This window comes from Sturnira hondurensis, unplaced genomic scaffold (genome assembly GCF_014824575.4).
Source record: "Sturnira hondurensis isolate 20B ecotype Veracruz unplaced genomic scaffold, ASM1482457v3 Scaffold0017082, whole genome shotgun sequence".
NCBI classification, from domain to species: domain Eukaryota; kingdom Metazoa; phylum Chordata; class Mammalia; order Chiroptera; family Phyllostomidae; genus Sturnira; species Sturnira hondurensis.
The window spans coordinates 232,337-251,886 of record NW_028089713.1 but is presented as its reverse complement, the minus strand read 5'-3'; the positions used below and the strand labels follow the sequence as shown (position 1 = coordinate 251,886).

At 46.8% G+C, this 19,550-nt stretch overlaps 1 protein-coding gene across 2 annotated transcripts; it reads right to left on the bottom strand.

The window, feature by feature from the left end:
• Window positions 1-909: 909 nt before the first annotated feature.
• Window positions 910-19,272, bottom strand: PIGR (polymeric immunoglobulin receptor). 2 transcript variants are annotated; one of them, XM_037067065.1, is made up of 12 exons: window positions 19,126-19,272; window positions 16,676-16,769; window positions 11,929-12,024; window positions 10,669-11,010; window positions 8,653-9,306; window positions 7,041-7,379; window positions 6,172-6,495; window positions 5,096-5,273; window positions 4,563-4,690; window positions 3,806-3,937; window positions 3,623-3,681; window positions 910-2,484 (listed from the first exon to the last, which is right to left on the bottom strand). In XM_037067065.1, the coding sequence occupies exons 3-12, from the start codon at window positions 11,969-11,971 to the stop codon at window positions 2,389-2,391; spliced, it is 2,295 nt and encodes a 764-aa protein (XP_036922960.1). In that variant the 5' UTR covers window positions 11,972-12,024; window positions 16,676-16,769; window positions 19,126-19,272; the 3' UTR covers window positions 910-2,388. The 2 variants fall into 2 exon arrangements, with proteins under 2 accessions (XP_036922960.1, XP_036922959.1); XM_037067064.1 differs by lacking the exon at window positions 16,676-16,769.
• Window positions 19,273-19,550: the final 278 nt, after the last annotated feature.

Genomic DNA, 19,550 nt, shown 5'->3' with positions numbered 1-19,550 from the left:
GTGCCAGAACCTAGGAGTGTCCTTAGTGGGCAATGCGGTCCTTTATCTGACCACTGTCCCCCAAGAGACTTTGGATCAAGTGCTCTACAACCTAAGTTACCCTTTAACTAGCTTCTAGGTGATATTCCTATGGAGGGAGTTTGTTCATTTGATTGCTTGAGTTTTGATTAATAGCAACTTAATCTTGGAGGACATGCCAGGAAAGTATGCAATTCAAGGTCAAGTATTTTATGCATGTTTCACCAATAATTTTTTTAATGACAAGAGGAACACTGGTTATACCTGCTTATTCCATTACAAATAGTCTTTTTTAATTCTATTAAATGTATTGGGGTGACCTTGGTTAAAAGAGTCAACTAGGTTTCAAGTGTAGATTTGTATGATTCATGACCTGTATATTATTTGTGTGCCCACCACCCAAAGTCAAATCATCTTCCATCAGCAAACATTTGGCCCCCTTTACTCTTTACTACCCCTCCCCTTCTTCCCCCTGGAAACCCCATACTGTTGTCCATTGGTGTCTGTGAGTTTCAGTTCCATATTCCACATAAGAGTGAAATCATATGGTTCTTAGCTTTTTCTGACAGCTAAGAACTTAGCTTATTTTGCTTAGCTGATAACAAATAGTTTAATTATGTTCTGCAACACAGAGTATTGAGGTCTTGACTATTAGTGTAGACTCCCACTATTCTTTTATTGCAGGTAACCTCTGCCCCACTTAGAGGCAGCTTCATTGCCCTCATCAGCTTGGTGCTGGAGATGGAGGAAACTTTGGTTCAGATGCATGTCATGGGGTGCCTGGAAGTGGGAGTTGAGTGAGCTGCTCTGAAAGGGGTCAGTAGAAGGTATGGGAGAACAGAAAGTATGGGGGAACAGAAGATATGGGGGACAAATGCAGTCTGAGCCTTCTTGGTGGCAATCATGGTCTTTAATTATTAATTCACATTTTTTATTTGTTAGCAAGTGCTAGCTGATTGAAGTACAGAGCTCTGAGGGAAAATGACCTTAAACCTTAGCTCTTTTTTTTTGTTTTATTTTGCTTTTTTTTTTGAGATTTTACTTATTTATTCATAGAAAGAGGGAAGGGAGGGAAAAAGAGAAGGAGAGAAATATTGATGTGAGAAACAACAATCGGTTGCCCCTAGTGCCACTACCCAACCCGGGACGGAACCAGCAATCCAGTCATGTGTCCTGACCAGGAATCGAATCTGCAACTCTTTGCCTTGCAGGATGACACCCAATCAACTGAGCCACACCAGTTAGGGCAAATTTTAGCTCTTTGGAAATCAGCCCCTCGTTTGCATCATCAAATATCCTCTTTTCTTCCCTTCTACTCAGAACTCTTCCAATAGAGGGGTTATGAGTATTTGACCATTCTCTTATCCTCTTAGGTCCCCGTGAGCGACAGAAAGGGAAGTGGCTATCTTCCCAGAGGTGGGGCCTGTGAAAGACCATCCTCCATGTTCACTTTTCTCTTCCTCCTCTTTCTCCTCTTCCTCCTCCTTGACCTACTCCTCTTACTTCTCTTCTAGAGTAAGAATTCTCTTTTCACCAGGTGAGCAGGGGCCCTTACAGAGAGACCTCTGGCTGAGAAAATAGGAGAGAACAAATCTAGTTTTGACACTAGTGTATCTCACTTAGTGGTCCTGAGCAATCCTCTTCAACTCTCAGGACCTCAATTTTCTCACCTGTGAAATGTTAAGAATGTGTGTTTATGATTAATTGTATGTATCCCTCAGGCCTTAGGGTTCCAGACATTGTACGGTTTCTTTCAATATGGGCAAAGAGGTGAGTACTCTTGTTGAAGATTTCAGGTGGTAGTGAGTGCATGTACCCTGAGAGGAGCCGTGGCTTCCAAGGACTCAGTGATGTTCACAGAAAGGCTGCAGACTTGGTATGTTCTCTGTTCATGCATCTAACAGAGTTCTTGGGTGCTGGTAAGGATTCATGTATGATGTATTTTCAGTGAAGGAAAGAAGAAGAGAGGACAAATGGGAGATGGAGGGATTCAGTGAAAAAGGAGAATCTTACTGACATCCCATAATCAGGGTGCAGAGAAGCACCAAATGGTCCTCCTTTCTAAAATTATCTCCCTACACCTCTCTGTTTGACAAGGCCTCTCTAAAAATTCCATTCTCCTTCCACACCTTAGTTGTCTTGTGAGTAATAAGTTCCCTAAGGTGGGAACTCCCCACCCTCAAGAGGAATGAGGCTAGGCTGGAATGTCACTAGGAGGGACCAGCACACTCTTTGAGGACAGGTAGGAAAAGCCTAGGTGGGGTGTGAGTGCAGACAGTGAAGCCCCTGGAGCTGAAGGCCCTAAGGATCAGTGTGATTGATTCTGAAGGTGATTGTCAAGGTGGAAGGAGATGGTGGCCAGTGCTCTGCCTAGGCTTTGCTGGGGCCATCCTGGACATCAGTCGTCATGTTGTTGGCTTGGATCAGGAAGGCGGTGTAGGCCATTTCAGCTTCTTCCTTGGAGGACTAGGGGGACAACAGGAGAGCAGTCAGTGTTTGCAGTGGCCCAGCAGGTAGGGCTAGGGGTAGAGGATACATTAAATATCCTGAATTCATAATTGTGGCCCAGTGACCCAAGCTTACCTGTGATGACCCCATGCTTATCAACAGGGACTAATTTTTAGAAATGGAAAGTTGCAGCTTCTAAAAATATCTCTCTCTGTCTCACTACCTCCTTCCGACACATGGAGTGGAACCCTCTGCTGCCTGGGCCTGTCCCCGGAAGCTCTGCCCACACAGTTCAGTGAGGGCAAGGGGGCCTAGGCTGGTGTCAACCACAGGGGTTCAGGCTTTTCTTTCTCCACCAGCCCAGAGACACAACCCAAGGCTTGAGGGGAAGGCTGTCTCCAGAGCTAACTCGCCCTAATTCTTCCTAATGCTGGGGTCTCTACTTCTCTGAGGGAGAGTAGATATGGTCCACACTATTACCTTAGGATTAGGGAGGCAGAGGGGAGGCTAATATAGGACCCAAATGCAGGAGCGGCCTCTGATAGGATTGCAAGTGAAGTTGCACTTGGTTGGGGTGGGGAGGCCATGTGAACTTCCTCCTTGGAGGACTGAGGGGCAACGGGAGAGTAGTCAGTGTTTGGAGCAGCGGCTCAGCGGTTGGGGATGGGAAGGAGAGGATACACTAAATACTCTGAATTCATAATCTAGTGACTATCAAATTGTCCACCACTAGCAAATGTCTCCCAGGCCCTGGCAAAAGGCTGGTCTTGAGCAAGCTTTCAAGGAGGGTGGGGACATAGAGTCCATGGGTGCCACAGCCCAGGAGGAACACCCGCCTAATCATCAGCCTTTGATTTTTGACCTTCCCACCCTGTGGCCAAGTCTTTTCTGCACTTACCTTCCTTCTCCCCCAGTCTTCCCCCCTCCTTTGTGTTTATAGCTTATAAACATACTTCACTTCCTTCCTCTACCCCAGCCATATCAGTGCCACAACCAGTAAAATACATCTCACCCTCAAATGTTTTTCCTGAATGCTGCTCTGACATCAGCCCCCACTTTGAGGTAGTTTATTCTGATGTCTAGCCGCTGTCCTTCATGCCATATTTCCTTGTCACCCGAGGGAGAGGGAGGTCTGCTTCTCCCTCCTCACCCTTACCCTCTTCGCCTTCTTGGGCTCTTCAGTCTCCACGGTGTCCTCAGTGGTGGCCATGAACTCTGTGTGAAGAAAAGGGGGCAAATTAACCCTCATTAGCCTCATATTCCCACTGAGCACAGAGTCAGCTTTAATTCCTGCTCTCCCAGGGGGCCAGGCACCCATCCTCTCAAGTGAGAGACGTACCATCTTTTCCTCCAAGAGATGTCTCTTGAGTGGCTGGAGAGGCTCCTATGTTGTCATTGGCTCCAAAATCCCTGGAATTCTCAAAGTCTGACATGCTGATGTCTGTCCTGTAGCTTCTAATTGAAACCCGGTCTGTCCGGGAGAAAGAGAAGTTGGTATAGGGATGGGGCTGGGGACATTGGAAAAGAGGACATGCTGCTTCTCTCAGAGGGAGCTCCACAGGACAGCTGTGGTAAGGGGCAGGGCCTGTGGTTGTTCATCTCCCACTATGACCCAAAGCAGATTGGAAACATTCTGAGTCTGCTCCCCAGTCCCTTTTCATGAAGAACCAAGACTCACTAATCCTTTACCTGTTTGTCACTCTGTGACCTTCAAATGCACAGCTCCTCATTTTGTCCTCATACCAGCCCTTTGAGGTGGTATGACAATCATTGTCTTGAGCCCACAGATCAATGGGGACACCCAAAGTCACACATCCAATTAGTTCCCAAACTAGGGTGGAAGTGCAGGTCCCCCAGCATCCTCCTCTCCTTTTCCTGGCAGCCCTGCCTCTGAACTTAGACCTGAGCAATTGGGGATGGCCTTCCAGAGATAGTATTTGGACAGTAGCACTTAATTTAAATTTTGGGTACCTATGGGTTTAGCTTTTCCCATCTTGCTTTTCCAAAGTTTTTCTTGAGGTTATAAAAGAGTAGGGACCATGGCAGCACCCACCAAGGGACTGAAGATGAGGGGCAGGGAGCACCCCGGGGCTCACCAACATTCCTCCTGTGCCGGGCTCTCACCACTCCCACTGCCATGGCTCCCAATGCCAGCAGCAGGGCCAGGGGCACCAGGGTGGAGACCAGTACTGTGGAGTTCGCTCCTTGTCCTGCGGAGCTGGGGCTGGAAGAAAGATTCAGTTAGTCAGTCACTGAAAAAACACCTGGGTGTCCCACGATATGCTGGCAGGTTGGTTCTGGCTACTTCTTCCTCCCAGGTTAATCCAGTCCCTCCTCCTGATATAGCCCTCCAACTCCATTTTTCTAAGAAACCTTCCTAGACTTGGGAAAGGCAGGGGCAGGGCCTTCTCTGCACCCTAGGCCTGGGAAATTAAACTGTATGATAAAGACTGCCCCGGCCAGCAAAGAAGGGTAGAGAGCAACCCCTGATGCTCCCGAACACAAGCAGAGGCCATGAGGGCTGCCCCGACTATATTGGTAAACTGACAGGCTCAGATCTTGTGGCCCAGCCTCAGGTCTTCCTCCTGTGAGATATTCTCTGAGTGGGGAGCCCCAAATCCTTCCTTACCTGCTGGGGTCTGCAGATGCTCTGCTCCCACCATCTGTGTCTCCAGTATCCTTCACTACTACTACTTCCTCTGCAAAAACTCTGGGATCCTGAGCGACTTTGTTCTCAATCTCTCTGACACCTTGTTCTATCACTTCCTCACCAGGAGCTGCGTTCACTTGGCTGACATCTTGGGACCCTTGGAGAGAGCAGAGTGGGGCTGGATTATGGCTTTTTCTCTGTTTTCACTCCTTGAGGTCTGTGGAATTAGACTTTATTATGGGTCAGAATGAGCATTCAAAGCTGTTAAGGGAGGGTCCTGGTTAATGCTAGAAATAGAGTGATAGGCTTCTCTTGTTTGTCACAGATAGTCTCTGTCCCATTAACACCAAATTCATTCTCATCTACAAGGCTCTGTATCATAGATCCAACCATGCATGACAGTTGACAGACTCAACATTGGGGGACAGGGAGGTTTTTCACAGCTTTAAAAACCCTACCCAAGGCCTCCTGACTGTAGGGCTGGATGACAGTGCTCACCCTGCTGGTAGCTTGACACTGGGTCCCTTAGTGAGGCTGACCAGCAGGACCCAGACACATTAGTTGCATTTCTAGAGGGACTAAAATACCCTCATTAGTGATAAAATAGCTCATGTGACATTCTAAAAAAGGGTGTGAAATGCAACTTTACTAGAAGAGGCCTCCTTAAATTTCTTCATTGGACCTTGTAGAAGGCCTCTGGCTGTCTTGTACAGCAGGCTTTGGCAGAGTGTATTGCATATGACAGTGACTTGGAAATTGCTACATAAAAAGGAAGACCTCTACATTTGAAAAGGTTTTCAAATGGCCTGAAGGGGCAACTATGGGACTTGTCTTGAGGCTGAGATTAAATGTAAAACTTGCTCTTTTTTCTAAGTTTGTGTGTTTATTTGAGTTGCCTTTTTGGAGGGCTAAGACTATGTGGGGGCAAAATCTTTCCTTCTCCAGCCTCTTAGAGCCAAACCTGCCCCCTCACCCCAACCCTGATGGAGAAGCGGTCAGGCAGGAGCCTTTCTCTGGGGTCCAGGGAGGAGTAGGCCTTGGCCTTGGAGACTCACCCTTCACCTTGTCCTTGACTTTCACGTACACAGCTGTGGTCTCTCCAAATCGGAGGCCCTTTTTCACCCCGCACCAGTACCAGCCCTCGTCCTCCTTGTTGACTGGATTCAGGATCAGGGATGTGAGCTGGTTATTTTGGTCACAGATCACGGAGGGCTGCTTGGTTCCCTTGTCTTGGCTGGGCAGGGCCTTGCAACCTTTGTTGCTCCACTTGCACCAATATTTCTCGTATGAGAAAAATTTGCATGGTGAGTGGCAGGGCAGCTCAAGAGTCTCCCCTTGCTGTGCAATGGCATTCTTGGGTACCTCGAGGCTTGGCTCTCCTGAAGCAGGGAGGAAGGGAAGAATAGGCACAGAAATTGGCAGTGCTGATGATGCTGCAGGGAAATGACTGTGGTGGGGACCTTGGTCCACAGCCCATTTCCTCTTTGAACAGCAATAGAGCAATAACATTATCCTGACTGCATAGGAAATGTAATTATGCACCTACGCAATAATTATTAGGAGTGACCACCACAAATCAATCAGTCTATCAGAAAACATAGAATCTTGTCAACTGGCTCCAGCTTGCTTTCCTTGCTCTTCTTTTTTGGACTCAATACAAAGAGCTGTGCTCTATTTCAGGTAGGTCATGCTATGTGTGGTAGTTCGAAGAGTGAATGCTGCATGCATGCAGGGAAGGGTGCTCATTGCAGGTGTGAAATCATGGCCTCTCCACAGGTAGGCTTTCCCCTGATATCTGTCTCATCAGCATGGAGGTGGGTGAAGTGGAAGGAAGAATGGTTGGGAGGGCTGCTGCTGCTGACTGGGGTGGGGTGGGGTAGTCCTGAGCTGCCTCCCTTCTCTCTTGCCCCAGTTCAGCCCTTACCTTCGACAATCTTGAGCTCCACTGTGAACCACCAGTTAGTGTTGCCGGTGGTCAGACACCAGTAGAACCCGGCATCCTCCTTGGTGAGCTGGTTGAGTATGACCGTGTAAGTGCCATTGCCTGGCTCTTCGTGCAGGACAAGCCGGCCCCCGTACTGCTTGTACTCCTCCTTATTCACCAGCCCCATGCTGTTCACCACCTGTGGGCAGCCACTTTGCACATTCCAGCGACACCAGTACTTCAGGCTGTCTCTGTCTTTAAGGTTGTAGGGGCAGAGTATGGCTACAGAGCCTCCTACCACGCCTTTCACCACAGAGGGAGTATGAGGCATTGTCGTCTCTAGAAGAATAGACAGACGGGATGGAAGAACCCCAACACGGTCAGAGGCAGGCTCTTCCCCCTGGTCTCAGCCAGGTGGGAAGTGAGGTTGGCTAATCACCTCACCGTCCTCAGAAAATGAGACTCTTGTAATGTCATGGAGCCTGTAACTGGAACCAGCCAAGCAGGCCCTGTAAACCTTACCACTAGTCAAGACATCTTGTTGCCTCCCTGCCCCATTCTGAGTGGAAACTGGAAGGAATTAAGGAGACTATCAGCTCCTCTCTTTGGACTTCCTACAAAAATTCTCCTCTCTGTAAGTTTTTGCCTGTTTACTAGTTTGTCTCACAAAAATAGACTGATGGATTTTCCCCAAATTAAGAAAATACATTTAGAACAGTATGATTTAAAATATAAACTATGTAGCACAGATAAGTTTAATTGCTGAGGACCCTGAGGGCCCTTTTAAAGAGAAGGACAGCCCTTCTCTGAGTAGTTCATGCTGAGGTTCAGTGAGAACCCTGGGTGACTGAAGTTGCTGAGGAATGTGATAGAGACCCTAAGCCAGACAGAGAAATGATGGCCAAAGAATGTGAGGCTCTTAAAAGTCACAAGGGCAGTGAGGTTGAACTGTAATTATTGGTTGGTGGTTCTTATGAGGATAACTCTATGCAGAGTGGTCCTCAGAGTGAAATCACAAAGAGGCGTAAGAGTGAGAAGGAGCAGGGATTTCCACCACACTGACGGCTGGCTGAAATAGGGCTAAGTAAGCCAGATCTTGCTGAATGACAATTAACCCTAAGAGATCTTAAAGAGGAAAATTTAGAGGCAGGGCACTGCCTTCCTGGGAAAGCTGTGAGAGCAAGACAAGCTCCTCTTTCTGCCATTTGAGCGTAAGGTATGAGGTGCCATTCTGCTATGGGTAAGGGAGTACCAGCCTGGACATAGCACTGGGATTCCAAGCTATGTCCTCACTGCGACTCTCTGAAACCCAGACAATCTATGCGCCTTGCTTCAATCAGGAGCTTGACTCTTCTCATTTCTATTAACCAGGGAAAGCCATCAAAATGATGACAGAGAAGAAGAATGAAAAGATAACACAAGGCTGAGGCTGTGTTTTCTAGCTGTTAACTAGCTGTTCAGGACAGCTACTCAGATAGCATCCAGTTCAGGGCTTGTCTGCAAGCAGGTATTGTTGACTGACAGATGAACATTGAATATATTCATAGGGAGCAAATTAGGCACTCATCTGCCAATCACCCCACCTCTTTCCTTTCTTTCTCTCAAGTCTTACCTTCATTGACAAAGAGTTGCCAAACCTGGGTGGGCCAGCCTTCTTCAGGCTCACCATCAGAGTGGGCTCCACACTGGTAGCTCCCTGCATCTTCTTTCCTCAGGCCTGTAATGTGCACACTGAAGAAGCCCCTTTCTTTGGGAGTAACCAGGATCCTTCCATCAAAGGCCTGAGCAATCTGCCCCAGGGTGTTGATGGCAATTTCGCAGGGTTTCCCTTTAATCTCCCGGCATAGAAATTTGGGAAGATGTGCCATCTCAGAGCCCACAGCACAATCAAAGGTCACAGAACCCCTCAGGTCTCCATAAAGTAGCTCAGTGTTCGGCTTCAGCACATCCAGGTCAGCATTGCTTTTGTCACCATTAGAATCATCCCCAGCCTTGCAAACATATGAGCCAGCATCGCTGAGCTGGAGTCGGTTGATGACAAAGCTGAAGATTGCATAGCTGGTGCCATGAACACTGATGTGAGCTCTGTTGTTGTAGTTGGGGTTCACATACCCATCGGAGTCGATGACTGGGATACAGGTTTCTCCTGTCTTCTTGCACACAGACTTCTTCTTACCAGCATTCTCAGGCTTGAAAGGGCAATTGATGGTCACTGTTCTTCCCAGCTCTGCTGTATAGACTTTAGTGTCATTTCGGAGCTCAGGACCTGCAGGATGAGCGGTGGGAGGCAAGTTGTGATTTCACTTTCTTGAGACATAGGACAACTCAACGTTTCTAGTGAGGGTCTGGGTGTATCTGTCACCTGGAATGCCCTCCCCAAAGGGACAGTGTCAGAATGTCTTCCAAAACCCAGCTTTATTACTGTTTCCTCCACAAAGCCCTCTTCAGACTGGCACTAATCTTAACCTCTTCTTTGTTCTCTATTATTTCATCTGTACCATATACATCCAGTTTAGTTATAGGTAATTTTGTTTCCCACAGACTGGAAGTCCTTTGAGGGCACAGATGCTTTATATGTGTTTGACTCCCATGCAGCACCTAATATGATGCCTATACATAGAAGGTGTCAAAAATAATGTGCTGAAATGAACAGAATAAATGTTAAGCGCAAGGGGGTGGATTTCAGTATATTGTGTGAGAGTTTCTAAAATTTACAACAATCTAAACATGGAATGCACTTCTTTGTGGAGCAATGGATTTCTGCCAAATGTAAATACAGTACTTGATTGTACGTGCATACTCATTATCTCCAATGTTCTTCTGAATGTCCTACACAGGGTCAACTCCAAGCTCTCCTTGGATCTGAAGACTTTTTGATTTTATGAATCTCCACAGTCACCTAAATGAACTCTTTATTTGGTCCATGGGTAACACTAAGCACAAAGCGTAAAATGTGTCTTTGGGAATCCCTACAAATTTCTTTCCTCAGGCTTTTCTCTTTTAATTTCCCTTAATTACCTAAAATGCCCTTGTTATTAAAACCTTGTCATAAAATCTTTATTTTTTTTCTTCTCTCAATTACAATAGCCTTGTTCAGGGGCCCACCTTTCCGAAGCTCTGGTCTTTGGGCAAGAACTGGCTATTTAGTTTATGCTGAGAGTGTTGATGGAGTAATGGATCCCAGGTAAAAAATGCATTTTCAAAGAAGCCTTCTGGTGACCTGAGGTCTTGATCTAAAGGGTACACTAGTGGCAAGAATTTAAAGATCCCTCTAAATCTCTCCCTGCCTATTCTATTTCTCTTAGTTCATAGACCTCCTGTCCCACCTGCACCAAACACAATGAGAGAAATTGTCCTCCTGATGCCCTTCTAAGTTAGGGCCTCAATAAAACCCTAAAATGTATAGGCCATGAAGACCTAGAAAGGCCCACCTGCCACCCCAGGTAGGTGCCATCTGTCTCATTCTCATATTCTGTGAAAGGTCCTTGCTTCTGGAGGGAGGAGGACCCACAGCTTCCCCCACCTTTTGCTAGGACACCCTCTCTCTCAGGACCTTCTTCCTTAAGCCTTCCTTTTGCCCCTGAGATGATTCCCTCTCACTTTCCCACAGAAGCCCAAGGATCCTCACCTGGGCTGACCTGCAGTTTCACTTCAGAGAATAGCCCTTGGTTAATAATGCCCAAACCGCACTTGTAGTGCCCAGAGTCCTTCTCAGTGAGATGACCAATGTCTATCACAAACATGTTGCTTTCTGGGAAGTTGGTGATGTTGGCTCTGCCCTGATACTCCTTGGAGATGTAGCTGTCCGAGATGAGGGTTGTGCAGCGGCCCCTGGCTCCCTGCTGGCACCAGTACTTCCGGGAATGCCGGTTGACAGAGGTGTCTGGATAGTAGCATTTGATGGATGCTGAGCTGCCTTCCACTTCGCTCACCTCCTGGGGACCAAAGATGGGACTCTTCGTGGAGACCACTGTGGAGACAGAGAACAGAGGCTTTCTAAAGGCCATGGGAGGTAAAGCCTGCTCAAGGGATCCCAAGAACCCACCTCAAGGAGATAAAATTTACCCCTTAAACATGGGCCTTCTGTGGGTTATTTACATGTCTTAGAGCTAAACAGTTGCTGCTGTTGGGTAAAAAAACTGATTAATCATTACTGAATTCTAACTATAATGTCTTAATGACAACCACCTAAAGGACAGTGGAATGCAAAAGTATTTAATGGTATCCCTTGTTTATTAAAAAAAGACACTTTCAGCCCTGAGCAGTGTGGCTCAGTTGGCTGGGCATTGTCCTGCAAATGGGAAGACTGCTGGTTTGATTCCCAGTCAGGGCACATGCCTAGGTTGTGGGTTCGGTTCCTGATGAGGGCATCTATGAGATGCAACCAATCGATATTTCTCTCTCACACTGGTATTTCTCTCCCTCTTTTTCTCCCCCCCTTCCCCTCTCTAAAAATAAAAATTTAAAAATAAATAAATAAAAATTTAAAAACCACTTTTGTAGGTTGCTACACTTTTGCATTTGCTGTCTGTTATCTCCTTACATTTCTAAAAACACTTTGTAGATTATTTCCTTTTTTCCCACGTAAAAATATTGAGAGCCAGGAAGGATAAGTCATTTTCCCCAAATCTCATAGCAGCTCATAGTTCAAGGTCAAGATCTTTTATAATTCCAAGTGAAGACCAGACCCTGGCCTTGAAATGAGAAACTGCCATTCTTGTTTCTGATCCCCAATCCATTTTCAGACATGGCTTTTCCGAATCATCGGTGTGATACCTTCTTGAGGGAGTGCATCTTTTGAGAAGGACACTCCTGAGGATGGGCCAGATCTCAGTGTACCCAGGGAACTGGAACCTACAGGGAGTGGGCTGTGACCTGACAGACGCACCTGGGAGGACAGCCAGCAGGCAGGCAAGGAAGAAGAGTATCATCGCTGGTGGCTCCCTCCAGGCTGTGTTGCCCAGTCCAATTTCTTGCTTGGATGCTGAAAGACAATAGCATGAAGTGATGAAGCTCCTAAGTCTTCTAAGTCTACCTGACCTTAGAACTCCTGGCACACCTGTTTGGTTTTGTATCTCCAGCAAAGGACATAAATCCTATTGAAAGAATGAATGGCTCCACCTGTCTCATTAGAACTCAAAGCCTCATCATCCCACAGTACTTTTTGTTCCTCAGAAGTTATAAAGCAGATTTTTATCTTCTCAAATCATCTGTATGTTCCTATGGGAGAGGGATGCAAGCGCCATTTCTTTTGTATTCCTGGGTAGTACCCAGAAGGCATGGTCCTGGGTACAAGAAGAGCTCGGGACAGCTGGCTGGGTGGTTGGTTACTACCAACACGTAGCCCTGTCTCTCTGTCTCAGCTGCTATCCCTAGGAGGTGGAGGGGGGCATACTTTATGGTGTGTTCATATGAGTAAGCCAACACCCACAGAGGAATCCTAGTAAGTTACAAATGTAATAGTCATGGGCATGACCACTGTCAATTGTTTTCTTATATTTCAGGCACTGTGTGAAAGACTATAGGTATATTATCTCATTTAAACTTCAGCCCCTATAGGATAGGTCTTCCTATCCACATTTTATATAGGAAGAAATGATAGATTAAAGGGTAAGTGCTTTTCTCAAGGGTGGATGGGTTGGGAGTGTGGAGGGTGGGTGAGATTTGAACCCAACTTTGTTGGACTCCAAAATCCAAGCTCTTAACCTCTCTCACTGCACTGTATTACACCCCAAATAGAGCAGCATGCTTATCCCATGTGCTTATTCCTGTTATCTTAGAGCCTCCATTGCTTACCAAAGCATTGTCCTTTACACTATTTCACTGGAGCTTTATAATTTCCTTTTAAACAAGACAGAACAGATGTAATTATAACCATTTTATGGATAAGAAAATCAAGATCTAGAGATTCTGAATGATGTGCCACATTTTTTTCAGAGACTGGGTTCTGGGGTAGGTGTTATAGCTTCTTTTATCTTGTGTGGGTAGGGCCGGCAGACAAAGATGGAGAATCCAAGACAAGGCCACTCAGAGGGTGCAGCACATGAGGACCTTGTCCCATTTGCGAATACAGCTTAGGACTGGGGGGAGCCGAGGGTCCCAGGGCCCAGCCTGACCACAGCTATCATTAGGACACAAGCTGCAGCCCACAGGAGGAGAGGGGAATCCCCACTTTCCCACAGACTTTGACAGGCTTTATACTTTGGGATGAACTTGAAAACAAGAGTGTTAAAGGAGAAAACAAATCTGGGCAGTAATGAGCCCCCATAAATATAGAAAAGCTCAAAGCAGTAGGGGGTTCAGGACAGATCTCTCAGGCTCCCCTTACTGCCTCAGCCCCTGCTTCTCTCCCAGCAACTCCCATTGTTGTTAGCTTGAGCCAAAGGCAATAGAGCTGTTTATCTTGGTTACTTCTTTTCCTCGAGGGAATTTCCCAGCAAGGAACCTTTTTGTTTCCTTGTGGAGATAAAGGTATTCTGTTTCTCTAGTTCTTTGGATGAGGAAAGGGAGCAGGTTAGGGGAAGTGAGGACAGATATGCGTGTCAGGTGGCAACTGGAGGCTCTCTTAATTCTGGTTAATTGCCCAGGACCTTTCACACCAAGCCAATGATTAACCTCTGGAGTGAGGTCTTAGCCAAATGCCAACGTCAGTCCCAAGCTGGATGTGCACAGGGGATGCTGGCTGGGGGACCACCTGATTGAGCAACTTGAGTCACCATGAGGGAAGCTCCCAGGTCAGAGCAGGTGTCAGAAGGCTGAGAAGTCTGTCTCCTCTAGAATACATGAGACTGCTGGCTGCTGAGTCCTAGGGAATCCACCATCTGCCATTTGCGATGGCTTTGGGTTCAGATGGGAGGACAGACTGCCTCATGCTGTTTTAAGAGCCTAAACCAATGGTTCTCTCCTTGGTTCTGTTTCCTGTTCTTGCCTTTAGATAAGCAAACTTCTCAATATTTCTTTGAGACAGGAATGGGTCTTCCCATGGACTGAGCTGGGGGATGCAGCCCTCCTCTGGATTAATAAAAATGATTTGCCCTGGGTTACAGAGAGTCAGATACCAGGTTTTCCAATGAGGGTCCCGACTTCCAGCCCAGGCTTCCTCTCATGCACGACTTGTTTGGATGGCTGTTGGTGTCCATGTGTGGGGAGGATACACTAGTGTACCTGTCACTCTTTGCACAGCCTTGGGCCAGGAATGAAGGCCTCAGGCATGCACAGCCGGAATGTCAAAGCTGGCAGAGGGCTATCTTGGTGAGGAAACACATAGTGTAGTCCCAGGGGAGAGGGCAGGAGGGTGAGGGCACCCACACGCTCAGGAACAGAAAATCTTTGCCCAAAGCTAAACTAGAAGCATGACTTCTCTCTTAACAGGTGAAAGAACCCTGGGCTTAGAGGATTATTAGAGATCTCTTCCTCTCAAAACCAGACTTTCTTCCAAACCTGGGAGATTCGGGTATCACAAAGGCCCCAGTGCTATGGTGGAGCTAGATTTAAGGATTTATTTAAGGAAAGAGCACAACATGTATTGGGCACCTACTATGTACCTGGTGCATTTCCAGCTTCTTATATGACTCATCTGTCCTCACAACAATCCAGGAAGTAGATTGATTATCTTCATGCTGCAGATGGGAAATCTAAGGCTTAGAGAGAGTCTTGGCTCCAAGACCCAAAGCAGAATTGGATCACTACCCTATTATCACTGCTTGAATGAGTGGAGGGGCCTATTCTTTTGGGATATACAAAGGCTAGTGTATCATGCATGAAGGCACCTCTATGGTCCTTAAAATAAAAGTTGTATTTCCACTGGTGAGGCTAGGATGTTCTAGATCATTCTCTTTCATGGAGTCTCTGCCCTGATCTATTTATAACATGGCTACACAACTGTGGCATGGGGAAAGGATATAGGCCATGCTGGAGAATAGTGTTTGTCTCCTTGTTAAATTAATCTAGCTGGCCCCCCTTCAGTTAAAATGACTGATCTTCAGGTCTCATAGCTTGAGTCCAAACTCTGTCCATCTAATGGTAGGTTTCTTCCTTTTTCAGAGGGAGAGGGATCTCCTAGACCAGATCCTGGCTTGCTGTCGATAAGCCATATGCCCTTCAGCAACTCTGGGCTCTATGTCTGTTTTGTACACAGCAGGGGATCAGTAGGGCCCTGACAACCCCAGGGGCTTCAGAGGGGACAGAGAGCATGCACTGTGGGCACTTGAAGCCAAGTTCACAGTTTCTGACATCTTGCGAATGTGAATTTGGAGGAGCAGAAAGCTCTGAGCTCAGAGGAGTGAAGAGCACTGGCCTGGCTGAAGAGGGGGATTTTCTTGACCTGTACTGAACAACCCCTTTCCCTATTTCCTCTACTCCCTCCTGAGTCCTTTTGGAAATACACTGTCACCTCCTGTGGGTGCAGGGGCCAAGCACAGACTAGAGTGAGCCCAGAATCTACAGCGCCACTAAGGAGAGAGAGAAGTCTGTGTAGTTTGGAAGGGCTTAGGCTAGTGATGATGAGCAAGAGCTTAGAATTTATAGTTTATACAAGCCCCAGAGTGTGGGAGAGTCTCCAAGTAAAGGTAATGTTGAGAGAAAGGAATTGGAATTCTCAAGAGCATGTACCTGAAGAAAGAATAGCCACGGGGTTAAAGAATGCATGAGCTAGAAAGATCCAAGATGTTCTAGCCCTTTCCCTGTCTAAGTGACCTGCTATCAAGGCAAGACTGAAGTGGAAATTAAGCATTTTAAATATTAGCTCCATGAAGCTCTGGGAATAAGACTTGTGGATTTCCACCTTTCAACAAAGACTTAGAAGCCCCGTTATTGACTCCACCCCACTTTACCTTGATGTGTAGGTATTTATCTCATCCATTCTACAAGTCAGTAGGCTCCTTGAAGGCAGAGGCCAACTGGATCAATCTCTTTATCCCCAGGGGGCCTTGCAAGAGAATGCCTGGCAAGGACCTGCTGCATAGCAAAGACTGATGGGACAGGGCATGGTTACATTCTCACATCTCCTTTCTGAGAAGGGCAAGTCAGAACTGATTTCTTTTGCTTTGCCAAGAGACTTCTTGGTTTGGGACACTATAGGGACAGTAACATGAAGAAGAGTCTGGAGGATGGAGAACAACCCAGAGTCCATAGTCCAGAGAGTCCTGCTCTGTCACAGGCTACAGAAGACCTCTACTACTTGGGCTTGACTTTCTTACTTATAAAATAAGCTTTGCAGTTCCTGACTCTTCTGGATTGAAGGGCTAATGTGGGGTGGAAAAATATGGAGGGGGATAATGGGAAAATGTATATGGAGGCACTTTGAATAGTATAAAGTACTCTTCAACTGTAAGAGGTTTCAATTTCTTAAACACAAAGGACTGGGATCCATGGACTTGACTTTCATGGTTGCCGTGCAATTGGAGAGTGGCCAACAAAGCATTGATTAAACAGCTTTGTTCTCATCTCTTTCACTTTGGGGCCATGTGATTTGGGTGACAGGAGGTTTAAACTCTTTGAACCTTAAGTCTTCATCTGTAAAATGAAGATCATTGTACCTAATATGGAGAGTTGACATGATGTGGTGTCAAGATTTAAAAGATGTTAGTTTCTTATACATTTCCTCTTTAAAATCAACAGTCTTCTCTTTTTCTCACCTTAGAGTGAGAAGTGAAGAGAATTCTATTAATTGGGTATCCTTTGAAGGTGGATGGCAGTGGGGGTGAGCTGCTTAGATTGGACCAGCATGGCCTGAAAGAGGAGACACGTGTTATGTAGTAGGTTAGAAATGGTGAACGGTAGTGATAGCTAGCACATACTGAATAACTTCCAAGTACTTTACATGTGTTAACTCATTTAATCTTTGCAGATACCCTAAAAGATAGAATTAAATGGGCCAACCCATGTCACAGAGGAGACAACTGAGACACTGAGAGTGAAAAATTTGCCCACATTTACACAGTTGATAAATGACTGTGATGGGATTCAAATGCAGTACTCTGGATGAAGAGTATAAGCTCTTTGTCACTATGCTGTACTGCAGAGGGTCTTGGAGTTGCAGGGAAACAGCTGGAAGATGAGAGAGAAGGAAATTCAATCTTAAAGAAGTTAGTTCAGTTCTCTGCTCTCTACTTTTCACAGAAAACATATTTTCTGCAAAGGAACACCTGAACCCAGAGGTACCTGCCAAGAAGTTTCTTCCGGAAAAATAATAATAGCTGCTATTTATTCGGCACCTAATGTGTAGGGCATATTACTTTTGTGTCCTGTGACAAGACACATTGCCTCCAGAGCTTCTTTCTACTATGTCGTACTGTATCAAAGCCAGGGACTTGGGAACCCTGGCCTCAGCCCTCAGAGATAGGCCAACACATGGATGTGGGGAGTCTCTGCTGAGCACATGCATGGATAATACTACCTTTCAAAAGTTGGTTATTTTGTTTTTCAGGTGGTATCAAAATGTCCCCAATCACCAATCAAAATGGCTGTGCTGAAATGTTGTTGTTTGTATTGTGGGTGACCTTACACCATCCATATTAACTCAAGGATTCTTAGTTTCCTGACTGTAAAATGGGATTGTGATACGTACCCCTCCTGACTCCTAGGCTTGTTTTGGGTGGAAATGAGATGGAAGCCAGGGTAGGTGAACTTACCGTGTGGAAGCTGCTGCTGTCACAGTCTTTGTTAAACAGTCACCGAGATCTAGAGTAGGGGTCCTCAACCTCCAGGCCACGAACCAATACCGTGGCCTGTTAGGAGCTGGGCTACACAGCAAGCAGGTGAGTGAGCAAATCAGTCCCTAGTGCCAAAAAGACTGGGGACTGATGATCTGGAGGGCCTCAGAGACAGGCAATGATTGCAGAGTTAAATGCTTTCCTGGCTTCTGGTTCATGGCCTTTTGTGCTACAGCACCACTGCATCCAGGCCAGGATGAGGCTGGATCGAGAGCTCCAGAGCTGGTGGTGGGCAGACCAGTTGGAGGTCTACCCTAAGCCATGAACTGGCACATCCCCTCTCCAGATGTTAAGGAAGCTGTGATTCCCCTAGTGAAGGGGAGAGTGATGGTGAAAGCTGTGTCCAAAACAGTGCCAGCAGCTTGGGTGGCCCCAGGCCCCAGGCAGTGGCAAAGAGGGAACTGGGGCAGTGGGGCATGGAGCTTGTACAGCTGTGCTTGTGCTGGAGGGTCTGTGGCTGGCTTGGGGACACCATCAGGATGGGCAGCGGGAGAGCATAGAAGGAGGAAAGACCTATGACTGTGGCCTCCTGGCTGCAGAGCTGGGGGGACCATGAGGACTCCAGAAAGCTGCCTGTGCCTGGGAGAGGGTCCTGACCACTTTACTTGCTTACACTGGGAGGACCTCATTTTTTTCCCACCTTAGCAAGGGCAGGAGGATACAGCGATATACGTTATGGAGCAAAGCTGGGGTGAATTGGGAAGTCTCTTTGAGCTCCCTTGAAGCCCAGGGGAAGTTGCTGCATGAACCCTCACCAGAAAGCTGGGGAGGGGGAAAGAGTCAGGCTGGGAGAGTAGCCTGGTACTTTCTGTGCATTATATTATCCAGATCTGGTTCTCAACGAGTCCTTGAATAACTAAACTAAATTGAAAAATACCAAACAATTGTTTTTTTGCTGTAGAGTTTTCAAAGCAATATCACACATGTTTGAACCTCACATTTAAACCTCGAATCAACCCTATAATTATAGGTGCTATTTTTATCCACATTTTACAGATTTAAGACTAAGGCTCAGAGAACAGTTAGGTGACTTGCCGAAGGTCACACAGTTAACCCATGGAGGAGTTAGTAGGCAATTCAGCAGCCAAACTCAGAGAATAACTACACATGCTCACCACAGACATTCCTTCTTCCCACCTGCTAGTACTTCACAGAAAGGAGGTGAGGGCTTCCTCACACGTTTGCCCTTACCCATCTCTTTGGGATATGCACCTCTGCTCCCCAAGCATATGATCAGTCACACAGGCTGCAGCCCTTGTCCTCACCCCAGTCTGGACACCTGAGAGTCGTGAATGTAGGTGATTGCCTAAGCCACCATCCCAGGCCCTTCCAGAGGGCATTCCATCTGGGGGTCCCAGAGTAGCCACACTTACTTTTAGATGCTTCCTTCTCTCCCATTGACTCAGTCTCAGGGGAACAGCCTGCTGGCCAGTCCACAGCCCCGGCCTTCCTAGAAGCTGCCAGCAGGACACTGGATGCTGCTGCCAAACTGAAACTACGTACAGTGCTTGACCCACACCTGGGTTCTTAAAGGGACACTATCCCACAGGCATGGCGGCCAGCCAGGTGCACGTGACTTTCACGGATCCCTTGCTTTCCTTCCCTTTGTACTCTCCTGACTGCCTCCATTTGCTTCCCCCTGACCTTGGGGAGACTGTTATTGGGGACCCTCCATCAGGGCAGCTACAAAGTTTGAAACCTGGTACCCAAGCATGAAGAGCCGTTTCTGCCACTTTCTAGGTGCAAGTCCATAGGCATGGCAACTTAGTGTTTCTTTTCACCTGGAAAATAGGAATAG

Excerpts from the sequence above, each read along its gene's own strand:
- PIGR (XM_037067064.1), bottom strand. The coding sequence starts at position 19,150 with ATGGGAGAGAAGGAAGCATCTAAAA. Across the intron at positions 4,691-5,095 it reads GCATCTGCAGACCCCAGCAG|CCCCAGCTCCGCAGGACAAG; the intron begins GTAAGGAAGGAT and ends TCTTTCTTCCAG. Across the intron at positions 3,938-4,562 it reads CCGGCACAGGAGGAATGTTG|ACCGGGTTTCAATTAGAAGC; the intron begins GTGAGCCCCGGG and ends TCTCCCGGACAG.